This window comes from Aquarana catesbeiana, linkage group LG06, assembly GCF_042186555.1.
Source record: "Aquarana catesbeiana isolate 2022-GZ linkage group LG06, ASM4218655v1, whole genome shotgun sequence".
Taxonomy (NCBI): Eukaryota; Metazoa; Chordata; class Amphibia; order Anura; family Ranidae; genus Aquarana; species Aquarana catesbeiana.
In genome coordinates this window covers 108,574,959-108,593,018 of record NC_133329.1, presented here as the reverse complement: position 1 = coordinate 108,593,018, position 18,060 = coordinate 108,574,959, and the positions used below count along the sequence as shown (strand labels likewise).

Below are 18,060 nucleotides of genomic sequence, written 5' to 3'. Positions count from 1 at the left end.
TTCTAAAGATGATGCTCAACAAGCCCACAAACAGTTTGCTGAAGACAAGCAGACTAAGGACATGGATTACTGGAACCATGTCCTGGGGTCTGATGAGACCAAGATTAACGTATTTGGTTCAGATGGTGTCAAGCGTGTGTGGCAGCAAACAGGTGAGGAGTACAAAGACAAGTACAGTCAAGCATGATGGTGGGAGTGTCATGGTCTGGGGCTGCATGAGTGCTGCCGGTGTTCTATCGAGTAGTGCCCTCCGTCGAAAAGTGCCCACGCATGCGCAATACGGAAGGGCACTCCAACTGATTTCCCGATCAGCTGGCGTGACATCACCATGGTGCATGTGCACATCGTAGGAGGCATTTTTTTCCAACGGGAGATAACATTTGACAGTCACAATTGAAAGCAGAGGGAGACCGTAATTGTCAGATGCTGCCTTTCTGTTGCAGGGCGGGTTTTGTCTGTGTTGCAACCCACCCTTACACACAGGCAAAACCCGACCTTGAGCACACATGTAAACCCGCCCCGCAGCAGTGAGGCACAATCTGAAAACTACAGTCTCCCTCCGCTATTTGCATAGCTTTCAATTGTGCTCATCAAATGGTATCTCCCACTGAAAAATGCCTCCTACGATGTGCGCATGGCGCCATGGTGACGTCACGTTAGCTGATCGGGAAATCAGCTGGCGTGCCCTTCTGTACAGCGCATGCACTTTTCGACAGAGGGCACTATTCGATAGAACACCGGCACTGGGGAGCTACAGTTCACTGAGGGAACCATGAATGCCAACAGCTACTCTGACATTCTAAAACAGAGCATGATCCCCTCCGAGACTGGGCCGCAGTTATCATTCCAACATAACGACCCCAAACACACCTCCAAGACGACCACTGCCTTGCTAAAGAAGCTGAGGGTTAGAGCCCTTTCACACTGGGGCGGTTTGCAGGCGCTATTGCGCTAATAATAGCGCCTGCAAACCGACCCGAAAGTGCCGCTGCTTGTATTCCTGTGTGAAAGCCCCGAGGGCTTTCACACTGGAGCGATGCGCTGGCAGGACGGTAAAAAAAGTCCTGCCAGCAGCATCTTCGGAGCGGTGAAGGAGCAGTGTGTATACCGCTCCTTTACCGCTCCTGCCCATTGAAATCAATGGGACAGCGTGGCTATACCGCCGGCAAAGCGACTCTGCAGAGGCGCTTTGCGGTGGTATTTAACCCTTTCTCGGCCGCTAGCGGGGGGTAAAACCGCCCCGCTAGCGGCCGCATACCGACGGTAAAACGCCGCTAATAATAGCGGCGTTTTACCGCCGACGCCGCCCCCCGCCCCAGTGTGAAAGGGCTCTAAAGGTGATGGACCGGCCTAGCATGTCTCCAGACCTAAACCCTACTAAGCATCAGAGGGGCATCCTCAAACGGAAGGTGGAGGAGCGCAAGGTCTCTAACATCCACCAGCTCTGTGATGTCATCATGGAGGAGTGGAAGAGGACTTCAGTGGCAACCTGTGAAGCTCTGGTGAACTCCATGTCCATGAGGGTTAAGGCAGTGCTGGAAAATAATGGTGGCCAGGGGTGTTGCTAGGTCTACAAAAGATCTGGGGCTAGAGCCCATAGCAGCGTAGTAAAGAAAGTCATACGCTTGGGCGGGCATACACTTGTATATACAGTAATATACGTGTGGGTGTATATATATCCCCAGAGAGCCCCCCACTTACAGAGTCCTCAGAGAGCCTCCCCCTTCCATCAGGGTACCCAGAGGACCCCCCCCCACTTACATAAGGGTCCCCAGAGAGCCTCCCCTTGGGGACCCCTGCAGAGACTTGGGGCTATTGGCCTCAGATTCGGGGCTATAGCCCCAAAAGCCACCTCCTAGCAACGCCCCTGATGGTGGCCACACAAAATATTGACACTTTGGACATTTTCACTTAGGGGTGTACTCACTTTTGTTGCCAGCGGTTTAGACATTAATGGCTGTGTGTCGAGTTATTTTGGGGGGACAGAAAATGTACACTGTTATACAAGCTGTACACTCACTACTTTACATTGTAGCAAAGTGTCATTTCTTCAGTGTTGTCACATGAAAAGATATAATAAAATATTTACATAAATGTGAGGGGTGTACTCACTTTTGTGAGATACTGTAAATCCTATATAATAACCATCTAATTTGTTACATATAAGAGATACACTAATTACCAAAAGTATTGGGACACCTGCCTTTACATGCACATGAACTTTAATGGCATCCCAGTCTTAGTCCGTAGGGTTCAATATTGAGTTGGCCCACCCTTTACAGTTATAACAGCTTCATCTCTCCTGGAAAGGCTGTCCACAAGGTTTAGGAGTGTGTCTATGGGAATGTTTGACCATTCTTCCAGAAGCGCATTTGTGAGGTCAGATACTGATGTGGATGAGAAGGCCTGGCTCACAGTCTTCACTCTAATTCATCCCAAAGGTGTTCTATTGGACTGTACAGACCAGTAAAGTTCCTCCACCCTAAACTTGCTCATCCATGTCTTTATGGACTTTGCTTTGTGCACTGGTGCCCAGTCATGTTGGAACAGGAAGACGCAATCCCCAAACTGTTCCCACGAAGTTGGGAGCATGAAATTGTCCAAAATGTCTTGGTATGGTGATGGCTTATGAGTTCCCTTCACTGGAACTAAGGAGCCAAGCCCAACCCCTGAAAAACAACCCCACACCATAATCCCCCCTCCGCCAAATGATTTGGACCAGTGCACAAAGCAAGGTCCATAAAGACATGGATGAGCGAGTTTGGGGTGAAGGAACTTGACTGGCCTGCACAGAGTCCTGACCTCAACCCGATAGAACACCTTTGGGATGAATTAGAGCGCAGACGATGAGCCAGGCCTTCTCATCCAACATCAGTGCCTGACCTCACAAATGCGCTTCTGGATGAATGGTCAAACATCACACTCCTAAACCTTGTGGACAGCCTTTCCAGGAGAGATGAAGCTGTTATAGCTGCAAAGGGTGGGCCAACTCAATATTGAACCCTACAGACTAAGATTGGGATGCCATTAAAGTTCATGTGCGTGTAAAGGCGGGTGTCCCAATACTTTTGGTAATTATATATAATGTGTGGAGGAGAGACAAGGACAATGCTCTATATGTAGCCATTATACCTCTCCACACACATTCATCTCCTCCATGTATCTGTATGTATAGAAGGCGGTGTGGACCCTCCTCACACACTGGGCCCGGCTCCCCCTCGGTGGATGTACACGGCCCTATGAAGTTCAGTACCGGAGCCCTCTACACACAGCCAGGCACAGGCCCGCCATACATACAGAGCAGTGCGGCCTTGTGCAGCCCGTAGCCCGGCTCAGCCCCGCAATATCCCCACCCTTAGAATGCTCAGAGCCCAGCCTGCACGGTCCAGCCTCCCCCGGGCACACAGCTAGGTGCAGCGCCGGGGATGGAGGCGGATGGCGGAGCGGGTGACTTACATTTTCCCGGCCTTCCTCTGCTTCTCTTTCCTCAGCTCAGACAATCCGTCGCGCTCGCTGTGACGCGGGGCCGCCATCCTGCCGCCTAGAAAACCTCCGGTCGCCCTGCGGGTGACGTCACCCCGGGTGTCGGGGCGTGGTTTAGATCGCTTTAAAGGAGCTTTAAAGAGACAGAGCGCCTCAACTGCACATGGCGGGTTAGAGAGCGCGGGTAGGGGAAGGGGTTAAGAGCTGCGAGGGCCCCGCCCACTGGGAAAGTTTCTCCCAGAAGTCTCCACTGGTTCCTTGTTCCTCTGTAAACAAACAAAGACTGATTCATGGCTGCGGGGGGCAGGACAACCGGGATCGCACAGGTACGGGCGATTGTTATGGAGCTTTCATATGGAAATCTGCCTGTGTGTGGTGGAATGTGATTACTGGGGAGCCTAGGAATATGTTTGATAAATCACCCCTTTCCTGTCTCCAGGGGCAGCCCCATAGTATAAAGATTTGTCTGTCCCTTTAAATTAAGTGTCTGATTAAAGTGGAATGTCCCTTTAAATGAGTTCTTATTGTCATCAACATCCCTGAGAGGTCCCTGGAGGGGGATGGGGGGGTTGGGGGTACACCCAATCCTTACTGGATGATCAGGGATCAGTTGTTAGAATTTACACATTAAAAAAAATACATTATTATTTTGTAGAACTAAAGGCAAAACATGTTTTCTTCATTTAGGATACAGTATGGGAAGGTTACATCCTCTGTCAATATTTATTTTGATTTATTTGTGTCCCATTGGGCATATTTGCCTTCACTTCCTGTCCCATAGCTAAAACAGGAAGTGAGAGGAAATCCCTCCAAAGTCCCTGGTTGTCACCAGAACTAGTGTCCCCATTGGAAGATTTCTCCCTTTATTCCTGTTCTGGTGACAACCCAAAATTTGGGATCTTATTTCACTGATAATAGTAAACAGGACAAATAGAGAAGGCGAATCTCCCTGACGAGGACACAGACAGGAATAAAAACTGACAGGGGTTCTAAACCCCCCCCCCCCTCCACTCTATCCAACATAAAAAAAAAAAAATAGTTTTGATTTAGTTCTACTTTAACCACTTCCCATCCCAGCCATTGTAATAAAGTGGCTCTGCCATCCTGGGTGGGCGTCATATGACGTTCCCGGTGGCGCGCGCCCACCGCGTCACTCGGTGAGCCGATGCGCGTGCCCGGCGGCTGCGTTGTCCACCGGGCACCCGTGATCGCTCATCACAGAGCAGGAACGTGGATCTGTGTGTGTAAACACACAGATCCACGTCCTGCCAGGGGAGAGGAGACCGATCGTGTGTTTCTAGTATATAGGAACACCGATCGGTCTCCTTCCCTAGTCAGTCCCCTCTCCCCCACACTTAGAATCACTCCCTAGGTAAAACATTTAACCCCTTAGTGTTAACCCCTTCCCTGCCAGTGACAATTACACAGTAATCAGTGCATATTTATAGCACTGATCGCTGTATAATTGTCAAAAGTGTCCGATCTGTCCGCCGCAATGTTGCACTCCCAATAAAAATCGTAGATCACCGTCGATACTAGTAAAATAAATCATAATAAAAATGCCATAAATCAATAACCTATTTTGTAGGCGCTATAACTTTTGCGCAATCCAATCAATATACGCTTATTGCAATTTTTTTACCAAAAAATATGTAGAAGACAACATATCAGCCTAAACTGAGGATTTTTTTTTTTTAACAAAAATTGGGATATCTATTGTAGAAAAAAAGTTAGAAATATTGGGGGTTATTTACTAAAGGAAAATCCACTTTGCATTGAAAGTGCACTTGGAAGTGCAGTCGCTGTAGATCCGAGGAGGACATGCAAGGAAAATAAAAAACAGCATTTTAGCTTGCACATGATTGGATGATAAAATCAGAAGAGCTTCTCCTCATTTCAGATCTACCCCTTAGATTTACAGCGACTGCACTTCCAAGTGTACTTGTAGTGCAAAGTGGATTTGCCTTTCGTAAATAAGCCCAATTTTGTTTTCAAAATTGTCGTTTTTTGTTTTTTTTGTTTATAGCGCAAAAAATAAAAACCGCAGAGGTGATCAAATACCACCAAAAGAAAGCTCTATTTGTGGGGAAAAAATGATCAAAATTTCATTTGGGTACAACATCGCATGATCGCGCAATTGTCATTCAACATGTTACAGCGCTGAAAGCTGAAAATTTGCCTGGGCAGGAAGGAGGTGAAAATGCCCAGTATTGAAGTGGTTAAATATATAAAAAGCCAAAACCTTTTTAGGGTTAAGGATAGAGTGTCCCGATTGGAAAAGTAAGGACCTCTCTCAGGTTCGTTTGCCATCTGTGTTGCATAGGGGAGAATTCCCTTCATTGTCTGTCCTCTAGACACAAACAGGAAGTGAGAGAAAATCTCTCCAATTCCAGTAACAAGTGTCCCCACTGGAAGATTGCTCCTCTTTTCCTGTTCAGGTGACAACTCGGAATTCTGGGTTCCTCATGACTTTCAGCCCTGGCTCACACATATGCGATGCGGGAACCAGCGTGATTTCAGTGCGGGTTCCCGCATCGCATATGCTCTGCGAACCGCCGCGGGTGTCAATACAAAGTTAATGACCCCCACAGATCAGTTCGCAGATCACAGTGTGAACTGTAAATTCGGACAACAATCGGTTTGCATGGGTGTGACTTAGCCGCCCGTGTGCTCTTTTGTCACCTGTGAGTCCCCCCCTGCTGTGGTGGAAAATGGGACTTCTATTGCTCTATTCAGAGATCCCTGTGAATGGATTTGTAAAAGGATGATGCACAGAGCTGCACAGGGCAGAGCAACAGATTCAGTGTAACCTAGCCCTCCCCAGCAGCACATACTTCACCACCCCACTGTGCCATTCAGCCACTGGGAGTGAAGGAAACTTCTATGTAAGCCACAAGCTGTCGCATGATTCTCCATACCTGGAAATTGCTGTCATTTCCTAACCCTTAGTATAGGCTTACCTGTAGGTAAAAGTGGTGTGTTAGGGTTTTACAACCACTTTAAAATGAAGACCTCCAGCGGCACACTGTCACCGCTGACAGGGCTTCCATCTTCACCCAGTCTTTCTTCCAGGTTGGCGGACTCCGGACTTTTGATTGGATGAGCCGCAATGACATCACTTCCATGCGTGCGTGCAGGAGCCGCTGTTCATGGCACTAGGGTCTGAAGGAACAGCATCGGTATGCCACTCCTTCAAGGCACATGCACCGGTAATGCCACCGGCGGCTTCACAAGTGGTGCACGTTTTGGAGATATTTACTGCACCTATAGGTAAAAATCATCCACGGGAGTTTACTCCCACTCTAAAAATGGATCAAGGCTTGCCATAAACTCATATAGACCTCCATATGATCACCGTGGGGTTGCAGAACTTGGCAGGCAAGCGGTTGGCTGAAGCAGAGTTTTTGATGGAAGTACAACTGTCAGGCTTCAGGCTGGAACATAGGCAGCAGTGGCTTCTGGGTGTAGTAAGATGGCTGCAGCTCCAACCGGCACCTCTCTCGGCTGGGTGATGGTGGCATCTGTGTCTTTACTGCTCTGATGATGGCTGGTTCCCACATTTTATGTTTTTGGTGTCACAGGGACAGGAAATATGGGAAAATCTACTCAAAGTGGTCACAGACAGAAATAAAAACCTGAAAGAAATGTAATTCTTCTACTCTCTATGCAAAAGTAAAAAAAAAAAAATTGTTTTGTGTTTATATAGCACTTTTATATAGCAGTGGCAACATCAGTCCCTGCCTTCAATGAGCTTACAATCTCTATATCACATACCTACATATACCAAGATCAATTTGGATACAGAGTAGTTATCCTACTAGCATGTCTTCTTTTTTTTTTAATTGACAATTTTTATTAAGTTTCAGCATATACAATGTGGTGGTTTAAAACATAAACAAAAGAGAATTAAGTAATAAAAGGGAAGAATTAGTCACAAACAGCTCTGGGATGGGCATGGAGGGCTACTTGTGACACAATTAACATACAATCCACAGACATAGGTCAACAAGAAACACCACTATGTAACAGGGAGAGGCCGCGTTGAAGTAATTACAGCGCATGCCTCTCTAACAAACAGACCGTCAGTAGGATGCATAATTTATATTTGCGTGGCCCACTATTCCAGAGAAAAAAAGAAAAGGAGGAAGGGAAGAATAATAGAGAGAAGGAGAGAAAAAAGAAAAAGAGAGGGGGAGTGAGAGGAGAGGGGGAGAGGAAAGAAAAAGTATTAGAGTCCTAATCCGAAGGGCGCATCCCTCCCGGGCTCCAAGCAATCGTATTGTACAAAACGGAGGGGGGCTCGTGAGATCATGGAGGATCTATTCTTTGATGCCACGGTTTACATGTTGCTGTATGTCGGTCCACCCGATCCACCAGCCTAGCCGTCATGGACTCCATGACCTCCACATCCTTAATTCTGGAATAAAGATTGGTTAGAGACGGAGGGTTTCGTTGTTTCCAGTAGAGGGCTACTAGACACCTAGCCGCTGTTAATATTTGTGTGGCCAACTTTTTGGCTAGTGTGGACAGCTTAGGTGGGGGAGGCCCAGTAGAAAAACTTGGGGAGAGAGGTATATTTACCTCGAACAGCCGCTGGAGCAGCCCCCGAACCGTAGCATGTCTTCTAAGTGTAGGAGGAAACCAGTGTACACAGAGGAAACCCCCCACAAGCACAGGAGAGAGAACATGCAAACTCCATGTACGTGGCCTGGTTGGGATTCAAACTGAGGACCTCAGTGCTTCCTTAAAGCAGAGTTCCACCCAAAAGTGGAACTTCCGTTCATCGGATTCCTCCCCCCCTCCGGTGTCACATTTGGCACTTTTCAGGGGGGAGGGGGGTGCAGATACCTGTCTAAGACAGGTATCTGCACCCATTTCCGGGAATAGACTCCCACGGGAGTCACGCCCCCTCCCGCACTCCCCCGCTGTCTCCTGGGAAAGACACAGGTCCCAGGAGATAGCGGGGACCATTGAGAAAGCGCAGCACGACTCGCGCATGTGCAGTAGGGAATCGGGAAGTGAAGCCGCAACGCTTCACTTCCTGATTCCCTTACTGAGAATAGCGGCGGCAGCACCCGAGGATCGAGGGACAGATCGGTCTCGGGTGCCGACATCGCTGGACCCCGGGACAGGTGAGTGACCTTATTTCAAAAGTCAGCTGCTGCAGTATTTGCAGCTGCTGACATCTAAAAAAAAAATTTTCGCCGGACTCCCACTTTAAGTGCTAACCACTAAGCCATTGGGGTTGGTTTACTAAAACTGGAGAGTGTAAAATCTGCTGCAGCTCTGCATAGAAACCAATCAGCTTCCAGTTTTTTTTTGTCAAAGCTTAATTGAACAAACCGAAGTTAGAAGCTGATTGGCTACCATGCACAGCTGATCCAGATTTTACACTCTGCAGTTTTAGAAAATCAACCCCCATTGTGTTTGGCTTTCTTCATACCTATTTCTTTGCCTTAGTACAGTATACGTGTACTGATATTCCTTTACTCTTCTTTCAAAGCAGCACACAGAGTCCTAACTTCCTAGAGGGATGGGTCGGTTGGATGACCACGCAAAGCACAGGATAGTAGTACTGAGGAAAGCCGGTCTCAGTTTTCGAAAGATCAAGAAGGTCCTGGAATTAGACAATATCAAGGTGACACCACAAGCCATCTACCTCTACTTGAAGCGAAAGAAGATTGAACCGGAAAAGTCATCCAGCGCCTCTCAGAACCCCGCTACAAAAGCACAGGGCTGGGAACAGGCTCAGCTCAGCAGTTTACTACAGGAAAGCAGTGGGCAGAAAAAGGAGGGAGGCAATCAGGTGGCCAAGGAGGGAAAGACAGCAAGTGATGTGAAGGAAGAGAGCCAAGAAACAGAGATCAAAATTGTGAGCGTGACGTCTCTCTCCAGTGTAAACCAGTCACTTGCTCCACCAATCAGCACTTCGAGAAGTATCCCCCAAGGACAGACTGTGCAGGAGACACGTAAGTCCCTGTGGGAAAAAAGGCTCTTTTAGCCCTAGTTGTCTAATTAGAGAACAATGTGAAATTTTGTTAGGTTATTAGCAAAGCCTTCCATGCATATCTGCTTGAGTGTCAGTGGTCATAATCGCATAGGTAAAAGATGATAGAATAGAAAGTATCTCATAAGTCAGTTGAATTGCTGTTATTTCTAGAGCAGTTTAGAAAAAAGGAGAATCTAATTGGCTGATACAAGTTTTTATTGCTGTCTGTGTCCCCTAAGGTGGAGGTTCATCCTTTGCACTGGTGACTATTGCCACTGTTCCGTCAGATAAAACGACCCGTCAGATTTTGTAACAGAAGTGACGTTCCGTCACGGTAATCTTGGTACACCCCACACTAAGCCTACAGTCTGAAGTCGCCAAGCGGACTTTTTACATCGACGGAAATCTTGCATTTCACACTTACTTTTACTACTAAACTGAGCTTATGTCGTCGAATACAGTATTTAGAAGTCCGTGACACTGTTTTGATGTTGAATTTTAAAAGCAGCGGCAAGCCTGCTGATCTCACACGTTTGCTAATGTGACAGAAGACCGCTGCTTTTGTCACGGAGTTCTAAATACTGTATTTCACGATATAAGCTCAGTTTAGTGGTAAAAATAAGTGTGAAATGTAAGACTTTGGTGAGTTTAAAAAGATGTCTGCTTGGCGACTTCAGACTGTTGGCTTACTGCGGCTGAGTGTGGGGTGCACCAAGATGGCTGTGACAGAATGTGACTTCTGTTACAAGTTTTGACGGGTCGCCTAATCTGACGAAACGCCGCTTGGGCAGGAAGTGATAGGAAACCAGAAATTTTAGTTGTCACGGAAGGGGAAGAGAAATCTTCCATTGGGTAACCTGTCTTGATGTCTGAATCTCGCTTTGTAGACATTTAGTCTTACTTCCTGTTGTGTCTCCTGGAGCAGAAGTAAAGCAAAAATAGCCCCAATGGGACACAACAAAAAAACCTGACAGAGGTTGTAACCATTCACTACTCCAGTTCTGCAAAACCCTCCAGTTCTCTTTTAGAGGTTGCTAGGGGTTCCTTGAACCATCAGTAGTTTCTGCATCTAAGATCAGTAACCACTGACAATGATCTTTTTAGCTATCTGTGAGGAGTAAGGATGGGCTCAGGCGTGTTTGCACACTCCACATGCAGAGCCCGCCAGGAAGTCGGCACTGCGATGTGCTAATCACAGGCAGTGAGACATTTCCCGATGTGCGGCTGCAGAGATCGGGAAATGTGTCGCTGCCTGTGATTAGCGAAGCGCCGTGCCGACTTCCTGGCGGGCTCTGCATGTGGAGTGTGCGAACACACCTGAGCCCATCCTCAGTAAGGAGGGGATTCTTCCCACTGACTACAAATGTAAGGATCTTTCTTCCCACTGACCACCCTGTTAATGTCGTGTGAGCTGTAGAAATGGTACTAATTGGCAGGAGTTCGTTGAGAAATGAAAGTTACGTCAAGGGTTCCTCCTTTGTTAAACAGATTGAAAAAGGCTTTCCTATTTTATCCAAGGTAAAGCCCGGTTGGGCTGGGGTGCATGTCCTAACAAGAGCGGCCTGTTGATAACCGGATTATTTAGTGGAGGGTAAGCGGTGACCATGGTCCAGACAGGGCTAAAGCAGGCCCCGGTCGCCGCTTGACTCCCGTTATGCAGCCATTTCTGTGTCTGCTCTCCCAACACCTCTCTTCTCCCAACTCTCCTGCCCGCCAACAATGTCATCCTATCAGCAGAGCAGGGGGCAGGAGGAGCTGGAGATCTTCACAGAGAGTGGGAGTCTTTTCATACTAACAAGCGGATAATCACCCGCTTGTTAATATGATCCAGATCTGCAGCTCCTCCTGCCCCCTGCCCTGCTGATAGGTGGACATCGTTGACGGGGCAGGAGATCCTGGAAAGGACACACAGGCTTAATCCTGCCCCTGCCGAGGGTAGGACTGTGCAGGGGAGGCAAAGAGTAAAAGGGGGCACTGTGATTAGAGAGAAATGGGGGCGGGGGGGCATAACTGCAAGGAGCACTGTGATGGGGGGCTGTTATCACTATGGGGCACTAATCATTACAGTGCAGTCACCTATATATCACAGTGCCCCTTTACATTACATTGCATAGGACCAACTCCATGAATATCCTGTCACCAACCGTTCCGCCAATCCCCTCTGGTCCCTGGAGAAACTGCCTGCTCAGTCTAAAATGCCTGGGCCTATGTTTTGTCCCAGGCCTGGCTAGAGATACACATAGGAAATAAAATTGATGCAAAACCATTATAGTTTCTATTAAAAAAGAAGGATCCACAATGTTAGGAGTTGTAGTTTGACAATGGCTGTCTGGCCCTGATATTTGTCCAGCCTTTCACTTCTCTTCTTCTCTGTATTAGAACCTTGCCCTGTCCGTCCAGCCCAGAATCCCATTGTAAATGGACCCAGACCCAACCCTGCCCAACCAGCACCTCACCATCCTCTGAATGGAAGAGCCAGGACACCTTTGCCCGCAGTTAAGAACCCAGCACTGCTTGTCACCAAGAAGATCGTGGACAGAGCCATCAACTTACAGAAGAAGGTATACATTGTGTTGTGCTGTCAGTCCCTCTGTCTTAAATGGCGAAATATGTGGCTCAGCTTGTGATATTTGCTCTTATGATGGTTGTTTTCATCAGGTCATCTTCCAAAATGGCCTTCAGCTCTTAATTCATGGAGGAAATTATCCACTTACTGCATCAGCCACCAACCAGCAGGCTGTGAGACCAGTGGCTCCACCTAATCCTCAGGTACAGAACATTGTCTCTATACCATGTGGTCAGCAGGCCCAGTACAAATTGTATATTTGTGTGTGTGTGTGTGTGTGTGTGTATATATATATATATATATATATATATATATATATAATAATTTTTTTTTTCAGCCGGCGATGCTCTTTCAGCTAAAAGATATTCTAGTGGCTGATTAGCTGTTGGATTGCTTTTACAGGCTGGGGGAGGGGACATTGCAACCCCTCCTTCCTCTCCGGACTCTCCCGTGCAATCGGGGAGCCTGGTATCTGATCCTGTGGTGCTGCCAGGTTATCGTAGAGCTGACCGGAGATCGGAAGGTCCCCGGCCATCTCAAAGATCTAGGGAGGGTGGTGTTACGTCACTTCCGCTAAGGTAGATGTCTTTTTTTTTCGTTTGGAAAGCATGAGATCAATCTCAATAAAAAGATCATGCCTTATTTCTATCACAAGGGATGTTTACATTTCTTGTGATAAAAAAAAATAACTACTTAAGGTCCGCCCTCTAGCAGCTTTACTGCTACAGGGCTGCACCTCTGTGCTGGATCATGTGTATATGTACGTGATTTGACATTTCCGGGTAGGGGGCACGCATGTTCACCGGCACCCACCGATCATCAGGCATAGAAGCAGAACGGCGGTCTGCCTATGTAAATAGGGCATATCACCGTTCTGACAGGAGGGAAGGGATAGAATTTGTGTCCCTGCAAAGCATGGAATAAATTCCATCTCTTCCCCTAGTAATAGCACTGGTTAGGCACACAGTTAACCCTTTGATCGCACGTGATGTTAACCCCTTCCCAGCCAGTGTCTTTAGAACAGTGACCATGTCAGTTAGTGTTAGAGTGTCCTCTGCAATATCGCAGTGCTGCTATAAGTCGTTGTTCGCTGCCATAAGTAGTTAAAAAAAATATCCCATAGTTTGTAGATGCATTAACTTTTGCGCAAACCTATCAATATATGCTTATTGGGATTTTTTTGACCAAAAATATGTAGCAGAATACATATTACATATTGGCCTACATTTGGCCAAATTTATGAAGAAATTTGATTAAAAAAAAATATTGATTAGGTTTTATAGCATAAAGTAAAAAATATTGTTTTTTTTTATTCAAAATTGTTGGCCTTTTTTGTTTATAACGCAAAACATATAAAACGCAGAGGTAATCAAATACCACCAAAAGAAAGCTCCTTTTGTAGGATAAAAAGGGCATACATTTTAGCTGGGTACAGCATCGCAAGACCGCGTAATTGTCAGTAAACGTAATGCAGTGCCGTATCGCAGAAAAATGGCCTGGTCATGAAGGGGGGTAAATCTCCTGGAGGTTAAGTGGTTAGAGGGACATTGTAAAAATAAAAATTATTAAAATAAATAGGTTTCACACGCTTATGTAAATGGTGTTCGCACCACACATGTGAGGTAGGGCCACAAATGTTATAGCGAGAGCAATAATTCTAGTGCCAGACCTCCTCTGTAATTTTAACTGGTTTAAAGCGTCTACTGTGGAGAATTTTAAGTATTGTAGTTTGCGCCCATGAAATGGTGACAGTTTTAAAGCGTGACTTATTAAGTATCTATTTACTCAGTGTTACATCACCTTTTTATATTTTACAAAATGGGTTATATATTGTGTTTTTATGCATTAAAAGTGGATTTTTCCCCAAAAAATTGTGTTTGAAAAACCTCTGCGCAAATATCATGTGACATAAAAAAAAATGCAACACCCGCCATTTTATTCTCTAGGACCTCTTCTAAAAAAAATATTTGGTGAGTAATTTTCTAGCAAAAAAAAAAAAAATGCAAATCTGGTCTTCAAGTAGTTAACCATTCTAGATATTTCTATTCTTCAGGTGAAGGATGCCACCACACAGACAGCTTCCTTCCCTCCACCCAGGATAGAAGTCGGTACAGAACAGCTGGACTCTATAAGAGGGGAGATCCACAGACTGACACAAGTCATGCAATCTCTGATTGACAGGCAGAATCGTTGGGAACAAGAACAAATGAGGCAAAGACAGTGTCACCACCAGGAGGTGTTGTCTCAAATCCAGCAACTTGGAGCAACACTGGGAGCAAAGATTACCCAGAACTGTGCCTCAGTCACTGGCAGCCAAGAGCTTGAGGCTTCTCTTCCTGATCTGGGACATTTCAAATTGGAGCTGTAAGGGGACTGAGCTGAGCTGAAGCCAAGCTGAGCACTGCTTCCTGCAACTGAAAACAGACAATGAAAGCAACCCCTGATGGGAGACGCTGTGCTTAAAGAGTATCACACTTTATCCTCCTAACTGGAATATGCAGGGGCTTATCTTTTAAAACTGGAAAAAAATTATAGGCAGATTCATGAAAGTGTCAGGTCTTCCAACCAGCTCTTCCACTACAAAGGGTCACACTGCACTTCTGCTCTACAGTAGCCGAGGGCGGTCATGGTGAAACTGTGCTGCTCATCACATTCGACATGAAACTCCACCCATTTTTTCTAAGCCCCACCCATTTGTCATAATATGCCTGGTGTAACACAATGCATTACCATGACATATATATGATGCAGTAGGTAGGCAGGAACTCTACTTAGAATGCTATTGTCTAGAGTAGGTAAAGCCCAACTTACAGCCATTTTTTTTAATTTTTTTTGACCGAGTGGGGAAGGGAGAAGCCCCTGTCTTTTATTATTGTTATTTTGTGTTTGTTCTATGTGTCCTCGTTGGTGTTATGTGATAAGAAATCTCTCCAGTGGTGACATGGACTGAGGCAAAATATAATAAGCATTAAGCCTAGTACACACAGGACGAATGTCGCCCGGCATCAGCCGATTCAATAGAAACCAGCCGACATTTAGCACATGTGTATGGCAGTCAGCCCATGATCGAAAAAGGTCTGCCGGCCGGCTCCCGGTTGGTGCTCTCAGCCTATGGCTGAGAGCGCTACCTGGAGTATTCTGCCAGGGGGCCGTCCCCTTGTCAGAACGCAATAGCTCAGCAGGGGAGTTCACTAACATCGGACTGTTAGTACAGCAGCTCCGACCTGAGCTGTCAGGTTTTTTCGCTTAGCGGATGGAATGGAAAAAAAACTAGTAGTGTGAATGAGGCTTATAGCTACATTCACACTGGTAATTTAGGCCAGTGTGAACCGTAGCGGAAGGAATCTTCTGATTCCTGCTGTGGGTCTGAGGGGCTGACAGGTCGCTTGGCGGCCGCAGGTATTCTCGGCCCTCTGCACAGCCAATGATTACCTGAGGCAATCGCTGGCTGTGCAGAGAGCCGCAAATTCCTGTGGACACCAGCAACTGTCGTTTTAGTGAACAGGGCTGGTGGCCGCACTTAGCCCCTCAGAGCTCCAACAGAAATCAGAGGATTTTTTCCGCTACAGTTTGGCTACAGTGAAAGTAGCCTCATAATCTTAGGTTATTGTTCCTGTCTGTGGATTCTTGTCCCAGTGATGACCTCTCCCCAGATTTCCTGTCCTGCTTTCACAGGAACAGGAAGTGAGGTGAAATGTCCCCTGCAGGATGACAGTCAGAAACTAAAACTTACTGGAAGTTATTACTCTTCCCAGGTTTATAAGTGTGTAGTTTAAGTGGTTTTTCAAAACGTTTTGGCTGGAGTTAGTTTCCTTGCTTCTCTGATCCCTATACTTGTGTCTTTGAGGGGCATCAGTGGTGTACTGTGAAAGCATTAACAGGCACCATAGCAGACTGTGTTACTTTGTCTACTCTGTCCATAGTATAGGCTTTTTTTTTAAAGGATGAGTTTGCCTTTAAGTAAACACTCCCAGTCCCCCCCATTCCTTAGCCTTTAAACTATCCTATGATGATAACCCCACCCAGGTGTTTACCTACCTCCTCAAATGGTGGTGACCTCCTACTTTGTTTACATCCTGTCCGGCAATATCTAGTATATGACTTTCCAGGTCTGCACAGTAACCTCTGATCGACTTCAATAGAATGGACAGCAGTACATGCAACCCATTAAAGTTTAAAGGAGGTTACCGCTTCACTAGATATTGCCAGCCGGGGTGTAAAGAATGTGGGAGGCTTCTGCTGTCAGAGATAATGGGTAACCACCTGGCTGGGGATTTCAGGTCAAGATGGTTTTAGGGGGCTTGGGAAAGAGACCGGTGCTTTTTTTTTTTTTTTTTACTGAACGTTGAACTTTACCTTTAGAGAGACCCTGTCAGCAGACCATTCATGTCAACAACATTCCTCCCATATGCATTTATTGCATTTTATGCATGTTATTTCCCAATAAAAGCCTAAATTGTGTAGGCCTCCAAAATCCCTGAGACTGCTGCTGGGTGCCACTATCTTAGATGTTATGTTAGCAGACCCAGTAGACTGGGAGCTGTCACTCAACTGGAACTCTATGGTATTCTTCTTTGCCTTTTCCCAGCAGCTACATACGAGGTTATATGGGGTGTTGGGGGTGGAGGAGCTGGACCAGCACAGACAGCAATTTGAGAACAGGGTTATGACATACAAGGAGGTAGGGGGGCTGTGCTGGGGAATTGACACTTTCTGCAGTGCCAGTTCTTTATCAAATCCAGAGGCACTTTGCAGTTCGATAAAAAAAAATGTTTATGGAAAGGAAAAACACTGCAAATAAGCACTTGATTGTTTTAAGCTTTTACCTTCAATTTCTTTTTTTAAGTTGTGGACAAAATCTCTGTAAAGCAGAACTAAACCCATCGATTTAACGGCTTCAGAAAAACAGTTACATTCCCAGCATCCCGGGAATAAAAATGTTACATTTGCTTGTGATCTCAACCAAACCGTCAAACCATCAAATGGCTGGTGTCATAAGTGATCACATGTGCAGCAACATGGCAGTTACAGATCAAACAAAGGCCAAGATGGCAGCTTCCTTGGCTGAAAAAAAAGGATAGTTTAGTTCTGCTTTAAGCATGTCACATTGGAACACTTTTAATAGTGAGTGGGGATTGCTTATTGAGTACATTTAGTGGATATAATTAGTTACTATTCTAGGTAAAGACAAGTGAAAACACTATTTTATTTCCAATTTGAAAATGACAGTTTTTAATTTTAATTTAATTTCAGGCACTTTATTTTACACATGAAGCCTACAATGCTTTGTTTCTAAATGTTCTAAGACCCCTTTTCAGGCATTCTAGCACTAGAAATAGCACCTGCAAAGCACCTGAAAACCACCTCCCATTCATTTCAGCGTGACTCTTCACACTGGGGCGATGCACTTGCGGGATGTTAGGAAAAGTCCTGCAAGCAGCATCTTTGGGGCGGTTTGGGAGCGCTCCCGAAACGCCCTGCGCTTCCAAAGCGTCTGAAAAGCGAGTTGGAAGCACCACAACACTGACTCTTTTAACCCCTTCTTTGGGCGATAGCGGGGATTAAAAGCGCCCCGCTAGCGGCCGAAAAAGCGCCGCATAAACGCTCGCCGGCCCCAGTGTGAAAGGGGTCTAAATCAAATGACAACCTCAACACTTATCCAACAGTTTTTAGAAAGTGAAAGCCATGGTATATATTTTTCTATGGCTTACAGCACTTACACACACTTTACTATCTCCTACGTTTTAGAGAAGTCATTATGCTGGTTATTACATGTGTTCCCAATTGAGGAGAAAGGGACATGTTTTTTATTTGTTGTAATTTTATTTGTTGTAATTTTTCAATTATATTGTATCAACTGACTGTTTAATCTGGGCACAAAAAGAATGTCCAGTTTTTAAAGTGTGGATCACTTGAGACATACTGAATGTGACTGGTACATTCAACAGAGTAACATACACTTTAACAGCCAGTCAGAATTCATCCCTTGTAATTGGACTGTAATAAACTGAAATCTGATTGA

At 46.0% G+C, this 18,060-nt stretch overlaps 2 protein-coding genes across 4 annotated transcripts in view; one reads left to right on the top strand and one right to left on the bottom strand.

Moving 5' to 3' along the window:
- Window positions 1–3,690, bottom strand: part of RNPS1 (RNA binding protein with serine rich domain 1) — an 18,440-nt gene extending 14,750 nt beyond the window's left edge. Inside the window, exon 1 of one of the 2 annotated variants that reach the window (XM_073636652.1) lies at window positions 3,457–3,690. In XM_073636652.1, coding sequence (XP_073492753.1) covers window positions 3,457–3,533 — 77 coding nt within the window. In that variant the 5' untranslated portion in view covers window positions 3,534–3,690. The remainder of the gene's footprint in view (window positions 1–3,456) is intronic. The other variant, XM_073636653.1, reaches the window with a different exon arrangement.
- Window positions 3,652–18,060, top strand: LOC141148851 (uncharacterized). 2 transcript variants are annotated; one of them, XM_073636649.1, is made up of 5 exons: window positions 3,652–3,809; window positions 8,987–9,452; window positions 11,852–12,033; window positions 12,131–12,241; window positions 14,092–18,060. In XM_073636649.1, exons 2-5 carry the CDS (start codon window positions 9,017–9,019, stop codon window positions 14,404–14,406), a joined length of 1,044 nt encoding a protein of 347 aa, XP_073492750.1. In that variant the 5' UTR covers window positions 3,652–3,809; window positions 8,987–9,016; the 3' UTR covers window positions 14,407–18,060. The 2 variants fall into 2 exon arrangements, with proteins under 2 accessions (XP_073492750.1, XP_073492751.1); XM_073636650.1 differs by having other exon boundaries at window positions 3,659–3,809; window positions 8,990–9,452.